Below are 12,536 nucleotides of genomic sequence, written 5' to 3'. Positions count from 1 at the left end.
ATACAATTTTATGCGGGAATATAGAAAAACTTTATAAAGTAAAAAAATTATTAGAAAAAGAATTAATTATTATTTTTAAAAAGCTAAAAAGTACTATTGGACGAGCACGCTAACGCACAGATTACGGTACGATACTAATATTTGTAAGTAAAAAATTTTGAAATAAAATCTTACAACCTCGCGCATCCGCTCTTTCGATGACTAACGGCGGAAAATCATATGATACTAATTTTGTAAATAAAAAGTTCTCAAGTAAAATCTTACAACCTCGCGTACCCTCGTGAAAACGTATAACAAAAGTTGCATACACAGTCCAAACTTGCGGAGCGCTGCCATAAATTTATATTTTCGATCACTGCCTCCAACTTCTCCCCAACCGAATCGAAGGCATGTTTCATCTTCTGGATCTGCACCATTTCCAGGCTCTGTTCACCTGTTTCCTCTGCAACTGCCTTCTCTTTCAACCCAATCTCTGGATCAAATGGACCCACTTTCTTTGCTTCATTACATGGCTGCTCCCGGTACATACAATACACCACTATTTGGCCTATGCCCAATGGTATGCCAATTATGTTTGGACACTGCATTGACAACAGCACAGTATAAAACTCCGATTTTAAAAATCAATCTTTAGTACATCGATTTTAAATAATATATATGAGAATGTTTTGGAACTCGAGAAGATAGAAATAATTAATTTTTCTCTGATAGTTAGATTTTGAAATTTCTACTTGACAGTCAGATCTCAGAATATGCCTGAAATCTGTAATCAACTAAATTCAAAATTGAACAGATATATCTGCAAATATACAGAGAAGGGTGGTGCATATGATGTTACCGCTAGGATGAGGTCGTTGTCGAGAAGGAAGTAAATCATCCATAAACAACTGTTGATCAGTGCAAACACGGAGAAATGGATGGGCATGTACTCCACACTTTTCGTCTCTATCACCGACCACTTTTGTACATTTCACAGTGCGAGTAATGTCAAGACGCATGCGATGAAGACAAGTGACAAAATGGCATGGGATGGGTTTACATACTTACAGCATCGGAAAGTGGAGAAGCATACATGACCACAGTGACAACCATCCCCGAAATCCCCACCAGCTTTTTCTTATCCTTCTGAACCCCAAGAACAACCAGAGAAACTGTTGAGATGCAGGCAAACACCAACGTCACACCCACCATTGTTCTCACCATTCTTTTCTGCACACCAACAAAGAGTCAATTATTCATTATTGTCATTTTCATCTCAATTACAAATTTTGAAAATATTTTGAAATCTATATTATGCTTATCAATTCATTCACCCAGAAAAACACAAAGAAATCTAATTACTAATCTAACATCCAGCTCATGGGAAAAAGAGTAATTTTATTATGAAACAATAAACACATTCTGCAGATACATGTCTAACATGTATTCATGCATGTAGATAGCGGAGATCTATCCAAAAATATCAACACAGGGAAATCTGTCACAAAAATAGATAACATGACCTTATACGGTGTAAAAGTACAGTCACATATAAAGGTGTTGTTAACCCAACAACAACATATAGAGACTGGTTTAATCTGATATATACAGCCACTTTTAAAGGCCATAGCAGAAAGTCTAAACATCTGGTGCATATTATTATTAAGGAACAAATAATAACAGACTATGAGTGTTGAAACCTGCCTTGGCTGTGGGTATGGCGTATTTCAGAAAGATGCAAACAAATATAAACTCCAGCACAATTCCGACCCCATTGATGGTCAACACCAAGATGTTACAGACCATGACTAATCAGAGGCGAGCCATACCACGAGTAGAGCAGAGAATTTAGCAGAGCTATCGCATATGGGAACACTGAGAAACTCTCTGTCGATTAATTTCTTATCACTCTCCTAAATGTGACCCTGCATCAAAACATTTACAACATCGAACTATTATTTGGCATACACTTCTTTGCGGAAATTATAAGGCAGGTACTCATAATAAAAGTGACAAATCTTACATTGGTGCTCCATACAATAGCAAGGATGCCGCATTTCCTGTTACATAAAACAGCACGGAGTGCTCCCGTTTTCAGGCATCAATTCAGCTTAAATCAAACCAGAAACCTAAAATCCAGCAACTGGAAATTTGCTTAAAACTTAAAAAGAGTGGAGAGGATGAGCAAGGACCTAGAATGCCAACTACTATAAGCAGGTAGCTCCTCATTTTTCTCCTGTGAAGAGTCTAACAGAACCCAAATGGAGTGGGTAACGAGACAGAGAAGGAATGATGCAACAAGCCAAGGGATTCAGAGCTATTTACAGAGGAATTTAGACAAAGGAATTCACGAGGTATCGCTTTCGGTTCCATCATGGCCCACATGAGGTCATGGCATGTCTAAGCGACGTGGAATGGTGGCCTTTGTTTCTTCACTGGCAACCACTACACCAACCTCAACCTCAGATCTCATTTGTTATTTATCATTACGTTGATTCCATCAAGCTCGCTCTCCAGATTTCACGCAAGCCATTTCTATGTCAGCAAAATCGAACAATGACGGCCGGGTAAGTTTTACTGCAAGTGCTCTCCCTGTAGCTGCTGAGAGACATAAAAAATCGATTAGTGACAGCAGGGTAAGTTTTAGTGTAGCTTCCGAGAGTCGAGACAAAAAATTATAAATTATAGTATTTGGTTCTATTTTATCATTTATTTATCCAAAAACAAATTATTATTATAAAGTTTGCCCGTGTAAATATGAAATTTCGGAGTTATCAATAGTGATCGGGCAGGAAATCAAATTGGAAATTAGTCTTCAGAATATTATGAAGAGAGTGGGTTTGTAGCTTATTTTCAAATTTGTATGCGTAAAGTGGGTTAAAGAATAGATTTGTATGCCAAGTTTTTCCAAAATAAAGTTGACAAGTTTGAAAATGATTGATGAATTAAATATATTAATAAAAGATAAAATGCCAACTTTTATTTTATTATTAAAATACATATAAAAGAATTAATAAAACTCTTTAGCAAAGACATTTATTAATTTATAGTGCTCATTTTTTGTTTTGTTATGAACCATTATATATCAAGTTTTGTTATGGACCATTATATATAGAGATAGATAGATATAGATATTATTTTTAATAAATTTATTTTTGAATTAGTTGTATTTAAGATAATGTACCATTATTTTATTTTAAATTTTTTTTCCTATAATGTATGGACAATTTTCTATGAACTAAATGTTTTGGACATATAAATATTTCAAAAAAGAATGTTGTTGTGTGTAATGTGAATGTTATGTCTTACGTGGATAGAATCTTTATTTTTATAAGTAGTCTTTAATATCTAGTAATTTATTTTACAAATAACTTTCTCCAATTTTTTATCTTTTAGAATCTAATTCTTAATATCTATCTTATAAAATTCATATAAATACTCAATCATTCTAATCATTTCTTCTTTCTCTACTTCACCTCCACCAAAAGGAGGATGAATATAATGATTTCTAAAATCTAAAATCTCAATTAGTACTTCTCATTTATTCTTTTTGTTTTAAAGGAGAACTTGCAAAGATTTTTTTATTCATGCGTCCAATATGTCTTCTTGTATAAAGTAACACTTCAAAGTATTTTTTGTTTTAATTTTTATGTTTCATGATACCAAACATTATAAAGTAAACCAATCTTTTCATCAAAATAAATATCTTCTTGTCTAAAACAGCACTTCAAAGTATTTTTGACATTACTTTTCATATTTCAAAGAAACAAACATTATAAAATAAATCAACTTTTTTTTTTTACAAATTCAAAAAAGACAATTTTTTTCATTTTTTAAATTTTTAATAATTATTGCTTTAATTAATTAAAACCAAAAATATAAAAATAATTTAAAATTTTAATTCAATTATAAAATTATTTATTTGATAATTTTTTTTTAATATTGTCTAATCTAAATTATAAAAATAAATAAATAAAAAATAACAACAAGACATGTCAAATTAAAAATAAATAAATAAAAAATAACAACAATACATGTCAAATGAATTAAAAATTTAATGAGTGAAAACGTATTATAAAATTAAAATTCAGAAAATATAAAATAAAAACAATCCATGTCAAATGAACCAAAAATTGATTTATGAAGAAGTAATGTGAACAAAAAAATATTCGATTTACAGGACCGATTATATCCGGCAAAAACATATATATAATTAAATATTAAAAATATCTGATAACTGTGAAAGGCAAAATTAACTACGCATCAAACAAGCTAAATTCTTATCATCCTTTATCTACTTTCAGAGACGATACATCCTATTCCATTTTTAAACGAAAAAAATGCCAAAATCCTTCGGCGCCACGATATCGTCAACCCTGAAATCCACGTCGAATGGAAAAGAAAACTTTAAAACTTACATGTTTCAGGGGAATAAATTTGACTTGAACGCTGGTAGGTACGTACATATTCCTTGTGGGTGGAATGGTGCTGGAGAGCAGCTGTAATTGCCTGTAATTGTTTCCAGAGGTATGTACGTGAAAATAATCAGACACATGCAGGAAAGGATTCTTTGCCAGTGATTACAAAAGACAAAAAAAGAAAAGAAAAGGTGGTGGTATCCAGAGAGTTAGGTGTAATGAGATAGGCGGAGGAAGGGATTCTTTGCGACTCGCAGTGTGGCTCCGCACTTTCCCTACAAAATGCACGCCGTCGGATGAAAACTACGTGCAGAGGTAATCGCAACGGCTATTTCCAACCATATAGCATTATAAATGCGGCTGACAGGGAAATAGCGCTAGCCTTTCTTTTTCCACACTTCATTTATTTGTTGAAGTGTTGTGGAGAGAGTATTTGTTCAAGCGCTGTGGAGAGAGGGCGAGCGGAAGAACGCTATTTCCCTTACGCATTTATAATGCTATACAGCTATAGAGTTGGAAATAAGAATCGGCGCATTGCAACAGCGTTATTGGTGTGGAAAATCTGTTTTCCAGTTCCCATGCATTAGCGTTGATGGTAATAGTCCACTTGATTTCTGTGTACCCGTAATCCGTGCACAACACCATCACGTCTCATCGCTCACTGTACCTGAAAATAGTAACGTAATGTGATTGATTTCTACTTCACAAAGAAGAGATGGAGCGCATTTGCATTCAACGATACACACTACTGGTGCAGAATCCATGGATATTAGAAAAAGAACAGTTCCAACGATGACTACGCTTGCGTGGAATGAGTGCTCATACATCTTAATGTAAGTGCGAAATCCACATGAGCGAAAGGGACAGAAAGGCTGGCTATCAGATCCATCGGCTCATTTAAATTCCAAACATATAAGGATATTTAACATGGTATTCTGTTCCATTAAGGAAAATGAGAACACTACTCATATCTTAATGATCTCAATGACGTTCCACAGCTGTTATTGCAGATATAGATATTTAAGAGATTTATATTTGAATTTATTTATAAAATTAGCATTTGTATCAAATGTTGCAAAGGAAATGCCGTAAGGCATAAATTGAATTACGAAAATACAACAAAAAAATACTTTGATAAAGAATAAAAATATATTGAATGCTCACATCAATGCCCCATTAACTAGAACCACTTAGTAGACATATCTATCAACATTAGGATTACACACAATGATCAGGAAATTTCTCATATACAAACAACACCTTCCACAACAACCTTTCTCACATCCACATTTTAAAGTAGACATATCTATCAACATTAGGATTACACACCATGATCAGGAAATTTCCCATATACAAACAACACCTTCCACCTATCAACATTAAGATTACACACCATGATCAAGAAATTTCCCATATACAAACAACACCTTCCACAACAACCTTTTCTCACATCCACATTTTAAAAAATGCCTCGGAACGTGATTGGAATATCCCATATTTCCTTTTTCATTATGTAGATAAATCTTCGATATTATTATTTTCATCATGAAGATTGTTAGTTCATTGTTGTAAAGTGTTAGTGTGTTAAATTCAATACTACAAGTTCAACAAGTGAAAAACGTTCCTTAATTAGCATAATATGCATTTTTCTCTCACCATGTATTTTTCAATCATTCATTACAAAACTTCCATCAAAGAACACATTTCGTTCATTCATTACAAAACTTCCATCAAAGAACACAAGTAATAGATTAACATGTATACTACAAGTTCAACAAGTGAAAAACGTTCCTTAATTAGCATAATATGCATTTTTCTCTCACCATGTATTTTTCAATCATTCATTACAAAACTTCCATCAAAGAACACATTTAGTTCATTCATTACAAAACTTCCATAAAAGAACACAAGTAACAGATTAACATGTATTTTGTCGTCATTATTTTCATGTATTTTGTCTTCACTATTTTCATCATGGAGCCAAGAAACACTAAATCCTAGAGTGGATGTGTGTTATATCCGAATTGTTGCAATGGATGTGACCTGCCATCAAAAAGAGCATTCCCATCCTCACATGAACCCCATTCTTCTTCAGTTGACCACTTGATTTTATTCAACTCCCATCATTTTTGCTCCATTGCCCCATCTTGTTGTCTATCAAAGCACTTCCCTTGTCCTTTGAAGCATTACCACTAGTAACAAGGAGATCATCAAAAAACACACTTTACAACTTTGAATAGGGCTAAGACATATCACATAAAAGAGTCTTCAAGCTGCAATATTTTGTTCAAATAATGCATGCTAAGATCATTTTTCTTAAATTTCAATTTTTAATAAGTCATTGTAATATTTAAAATAATTATTTTTAAAATATGTAGTAAACTAACAAAAAACGTATGCAATAATGTGCCAAATTATATAGAGTAAGTTATGTATGAATGGGTACTATGAAATATTCTCATAACTTTAAATTATAATAATTGTTATTTTATTTTTTAATTATTAATAATTATAATATATTTAATATAGATGAAATATTATTAATTAAACAAAAATCTAAATAAACAACTTCTAAAAATACCATTTTGCACTTTCAATTATATTTTAAATTATCCCACATGAATGTCAACGATATGTCATGTACATGTTCACTATTTTTTTATTAATATCATTAATAAACAACTTTTAAAAACACCATTTAGCACTTTCAATTATATTTTAAATTATCCCACATGGATGTCAACGATATCTCATGTACTTGTTTTGTTTTATTAATGATAATGACCTTAAAAGTACATCGAAGCATATTCAATGCACCTTAGTTGCAACCTACAAATTGTGATAGTTGTCCAGACTTCAAATATACAGAATATATAGATATACGGAACCTTAGTTGCAACTTGAAAATTGTAATAGTTGTCTAGACTTCAAAGATACAGAATATACGGATATACGGCAACTTGCAAATTGTGATAGTTGTCCAAACTTCAAAGATACAGAATATACGGATATACGGAATGCATACAGAATATATGGATATACGACAACTTGCAAATTGTGATAGTTGTCCAGACTTCAAAGATACAGAATATACAGATATACGGAATGTAATGCAGGGCATCTTGTCACACCTGGACAATATTTAACCAGTGCTCGCTTTTATTACGTTCATTTTTAACATATTGTCATTTTTAACATACTGTCTGCATACGCAATTGGGAAAACTTGACAAACAAGACGCTAAGATAAGATTATTGCATAGATAGTTCTGGTATTGAAATAAATTGCTCCCATGAATATCATTTCTCTCCGCCAGCATGAACTCTTCCCACAATCGTGATGTACTACAAGACCACGTGTATCTCAAAAGTCATTAAATCTCTTCCCACAATCGTGATGTACTACAAGACCACGTGTATCTCAAAAGTCATTAAATTATTCCTTACGTCTGTCGCTGTCCCAAAAATGCTAACGAATTTGATTAGTGTTGATCCACTCTAAAATATAACCTCCAACTCCTATTTTCTTCTTTCTGTTTTTATCAAAATTGCTAACGAATTTGATTAGTGTTGATCGACTTTAAACTATAACCTCCAACTCCTCTTTTCTTCTTTCCGTTTTTATCAAACTGATTGATGCGCACATTTATGCCAGAATTACATGCATCCAATAGAATGGATCCGCACCGGTTGCTGAATGTATTCCATATAGAGGCAACTGACTACATACGAGAAAGATTAAAAGGGAGATTACAATTTAAAGAACCTTCTCCCTAAAGGGTATTTTTCGTTCAGCTGTCTGGACTGCTGGTAAGATTGAAAGAAATGGTCTCACAAGATGCAGCACATGAAACCCACCGCTTGACATTTTTCCTTCCCCAAAGAACTGTTGTCATGTAATAACATAGTTACCATGCAATGCCATATCCCTCCCAAAAAAATACCCAAGGAGATTACATTCTATAACCATTGCACTATTTACTATTAATAAAAGCAACTACAAAAATATAAATCCCAGTTGATTTGTGCTAAAAATAGCAGTCATACCCTAAACAAATGCTGGACTACTGCGACACCCAGAAACAAAAAATCCAGTGATATCTACCAAACCCAGAACAAAACCTCGGCCATCTCAGAGAGGCACTTTCGAGCAAACAGAAAATGCTCAAGAAAACAAAACTCTCATTACTGGCGCGAAAATCACCATCGAAATCCTCTCTCAGGCATTAGCAAGTAATGCACATGCAAGGGGGCTAAGAGTACAAGAATACGATACATACCTTACAAATTTGAGCCCGGAAAACTATTGATCCAATTAATGATCTGCAATAGATGCACCTCTGCCTTTGAAATACCAGTTGCCTAACCTTAAAATATGAAGAAAAACCTTGTTCATAGAGCAAAATATTATTGATATCAGCGTAAATCAAAACTTACAATGCAAGATCAAGTTACAGACTCGCAAAATTAATGAAAGAAGCATACCTGAAAATTTGAAGAAAAAATTTGTTCACTTAGCAAAATATTATCGATATAATAAGTTAAGTCGGTTGACAGTTCGTAAGGAAGATAGTTGACAGTTATTGCAGGATCCAATGACCTAGTAACAACCGCCGCGGCTAGCATTGCTCAATTCAAATTAACGGGTAATGATTACCCAATCTTTTAACAACAAAATCAAATGGCACATATTTTGACACGAAAGCAGTTTGGGGAGTTCATTTCAGAGGGAAACGCCTTACGGAGTAAATATCAATAATAAAGAAAATTTTAACAAGTTTATAAATCAAATATTTCAATACACATGTTATGTAAAATATTTTTACATAAAACATATAGAGAGAAAGATTGAAAAGATTCTTATTCTATTAATAGCTACTTTCTATTTCAATGTACGAAAGAGATTTGTAATTCTATTAATGCTTAATATGAATTTGATATGTAATATTTTAGAAAATATTAATAATAAAAATAATTAAATATATGTTGATATGAAAAAAATGAGGGGACATGTTTTAATATTTTAATGTGAATTATAAATAAAATGTTTTAATGTCAACTATATATATATATATATATATATATATATATATTATACCAACCTAGATCTATTTTAATTCCGGATCTACCAAGTCCTTAGAGGTGTCTTTAGAGGTCTCTTTGAAATGCAAACCTCTTTAATAGTGAAAAGAGAATTGATCCTTCTCAACACTTAATAAATCCAAAATTAAAATGAATCTAAATAGGCAGTATTTAGTACACAATAAAACGATAACTAAACAACATTTCAAATTATTTAAAATTTTTATATTAAATATTTTATTTAATAATTCTCTTTTAAAAAATAAAAATAAAAAATATCATTCTTTATAGTCAACTAATAAAAATTGAAAATATCAAATTTTAAAAATGAAAATATATTAATGTTTTAAAAACATTTTTTATAAAACATTATACAATGACCCACCAACTTTTGGCCGATAGTCAACTGTAGGGAATCCCGGATCGCTTAAATATGGGAAACATCTTTCTTTTGGTTGCAGACATGATAGAGGAAAGTTCATTATGGATTTTCATTGGTTGCCTCAAACTCTTCCTCCGCCTCTGCCTGCAACATGGAGGGCAACGGCTAGATATGGAGCTCTCATTTTCTTCTTGTTATACTGGATATTGCAGCACAAGGGTGGAAGGAACGGAGGAAGATTTCCTCCAGGACCCCATCCATGGCTAATCATCGGAAATCTCCACCAATTGAAGAACCCTGTTCATCATGCTTTGAAAGACCTGGCTGATAAATATGGTCCCATCACGTTTCTCCGCTTAGGCTCTGTCCCCACCGTCGTAGTTTCTTCTTCCGAGACAGCCAAACACTTTCTGACAACTCAGGATTCCATATTTGCCAGCCGACTGGCAACTGCAGCTGGAAAGTACTTATCCTACAATTTCAAGGGTATGGTACTGTCTCCCTATGGAGATTATTGGAGGCAAGTGAGGAAGCTCTGCGTGTTGGAACTCTTTACCTCTAAGAGAATCGAGTCTTTCAAAAATGTGCGAGAGGAAGAGGTGTCGGCGATTACCCGGTCCATTTGGGAGCAGAGCCAGAACGAAACAATTGTTGTGAATGTGAGTAAGGTCATCTTCACCCTCTCCTTCAATGTAATTTCGCGAATACTGTTCAGGAGGAAAGTTTCTGACGATGACTTGGGAGCTGATGGCAAAGGATTTAAGCACCTGTTATTAGAGTTGTCAGCTACTCTAGGAGATGTCAACATTGGAGACTTCATTCCTTATGTGGACTGGATGGACTTGCAAGGCATCAAGCGGCGTATGGTGGAAATAAGCAAAACATACGATGCCTTCGCTGAGAAAATTATAGACGATCATCTTCATGTTCAGGCCGCCACGCCCTCCAGCGACGGCCACAGCCAGGGACCGGCAGAGGCAGAGGCAGAGCATGTTAAAGATTTCGTGGATGTGTTGCTGCAGATGACAGCTGATAACAATGATATAAAGGGAGACACCAAAGCCAAACGGGAAGCAGTTAAATTGATTATGTTTGTATGTAGATAGGAAATCTTAAATCGAGTTAAACAGCTAAATCGATTCTTTTTTATTGTAAATTTAGGAAATCTATTGGAAGGTCACATAATTGACATCCCTCTTTACCACACTCTACCCTGTCCTTCAAATTTCAAAATATTCCCAAGAACCCCATGAATCTAGATGCAAATAAATTAACTTCAGCAATTCAATATTACATTGATTTTTAATTGACAACATAAATTGTTTTCCCATTGGTTTGTACAGGACATATTCATCGCTAGAATGGAGACGTCGGCATCCACGTTAGAATGGGAAATGAGTGAGTTGCTCAGACATCCCATGTCCTGAAAAAGTTGCAGCAAGAAATAGAATCCTGCGTCGGAAAACGTGGCAAAGTAAACGGATCCGATGTGGGAAGGATGAAGTTCCTTCAATGTGTTGTGAAATAGATGTTGCGATTACATCCAACGGGGCCGCTAGCGATTCCCCATGAATCCGTAGAGACTGCGAGTGTATGCGGATACAATATACCTAAAAAAACAATAGTAATCGTGAATGTGTGGACTATTGGAAGGGATCCCAAAGTGTGGGGTGTGGATGCTTTGTTTTTCAAGCCAGAGAGATTCATGCATGAATTGGGTGAGCATGATCATGTTATGGATTTAGTGACAGGTCAATCAAATTTCAGGATGCTTCCCTTCTCAGCAGGGAGGAGAGGGTGCCCAGGGGCCGCCATGGCTGTTTCCATGATTGACCTTGCACTAGCTCAGCTGCTGCACTCTTTTGACTGGAGAGTAGATGGTGATCCATCAGAGCTGGATATGACAGAAGGTGGGTCTTCTATATCAAGCCATTTTCCGCTCTTTGCTTTTCCAAAGATAAGGAAGGAAGGTCTTTGACGGTATGTATGTTGAGAAGTATCTGGTTGTGCTACCTAATTTGTATGGTTTTGTTACTTTGATTGTCCCAAAAAGTACAAAGAGAGGCCGATAGGATTATTAAATTGGAATTGTTGAATTTTTCTAAAAGAGTTAAGTGGTTTGTGAAAAACCTTGTTTTTTTTTACTGCATCATTGTACAATTACTTTTCTTTAGATGTTTTGATTATATCTATATTACAAGGAACACATTGAATGTCTTATTTCATTTATGCTATTCTTACTAATATCCTTTATGTGCTTTTTCTTGATCAATTTGATGAAATATTCCATTATCCTTTGGTCAAAGTCTTCACCTACATATTAGTGTACATCCCGGTAAGTTCAAAGCTCGAACGCCAACCAAAAAAGTCAATGATAACCACCGTGCACACATTCAAATTCATAATGTAAAACTGCCAGACAAAGTTTAGACAGATTACCTCTAAGATGGCTATCACCATTTGTAGCCAAAACCTCAAAAACTCTGTTATCAATAGTCAAAACGCTGACATCAAACATGCCACCGCCAAGATAAAAAAAAACAATATTTTTGTCTCCACCCTTCTTGTCCATGCCATAAGATATCACTGCAGCTGTGGGTTCGTTGATAATACGAGCTACATTCAAGCCAGCAATAACACCGGCATCCTTCGTTGCTTGGCGCTGTGCATCAATAA

At 34.2% G+C, this 12,536-nt stretch overlaps 1 protein-coding gene and 2 pseudogenes across 1 annotated transcript; 2 read left to right on the top strand and 1 right to left on the bottom strand.

The window, feature by feature from the left end:
- Positions 1-260: 260 nt before the first annotated feature.
- On the bottom strand, positions 261-1,785 carry LOC149158550 (bidirectional sugar transporter SWEET3b-like). The gene is made up of 4 exons (XM_089434031.1): positions 1,684-1,785; positions 1,048-1,209; positions 839-958; positions 261-581 (listed from the first exon to the last, which is right to left on the bottom strand). Exons 1-4 carry the CDS (start codon positions 1,783-1,785, stop codon positions 261-263), a joined length of 705 nt encoding a protein of 234 aa, XP_089290157.1.
- Positions 1,786-9,961: 8,176 nt separating this feature from the next.
- LOC149158549 (cytochrome P450 750A1 pseudogene) lies at positions 9,962-11,287 on the top strand (annotated as a pseudogene).
- Positions 11,288-11,388: 101 nt separating this feature from the next.
- On the top strand, positions 11,389-11,838 carry LOC149158548 (cytochrome P450 750A1 pseudogene; annotated as a pseudogene).
- The last annotated feature ends 698 nt before the right edge of the window (positions 11,839-12,536 follow it).

The sequence above is a fragment of the Pinus tabuliformis genome, chromosome 5_2, assembly GCF_031772625.1.
Source record: "Pinus tabuliformis cultivar Carrire ecotype Pingquan chromosome 5_2, CPIR1, whole genome shotgun sequence".
Taxonomy (NCBI): Eukaryota; Viridiplantae; Streptophyta; class Pinopsida; order Pinales; family Pinaceae; genus Pinus; species Pinus tabuliformis.
This window is presented reverse-complemented; position numbering and strand designations above follow the sequence as displayed.

Bases quoted from the DNA above. Each gene is read 5' to 3' on its own strand.
- LOC149158550 (XM_089434031.1), bottom strand. From the start codon at position 1,785: ATGGTCTGTAACATCTTGGTGTTGACCATCAATGGGGTCGGAATTGTG. The intron at 1,210-1,683 runs GCAGGTTTCAAC...GTTGGTGTGCAG, and splicing joins ACGCCATACCCACAGCCAAG to AAAAGAATGGTGAGAACAAT. The intron at 582-838 runs GTAACATCATAT...TTGTCAATGCAG, and splicing joins ACAACGACCTCATCCTAGCG to TGTCCAAACATAATTGGCAT.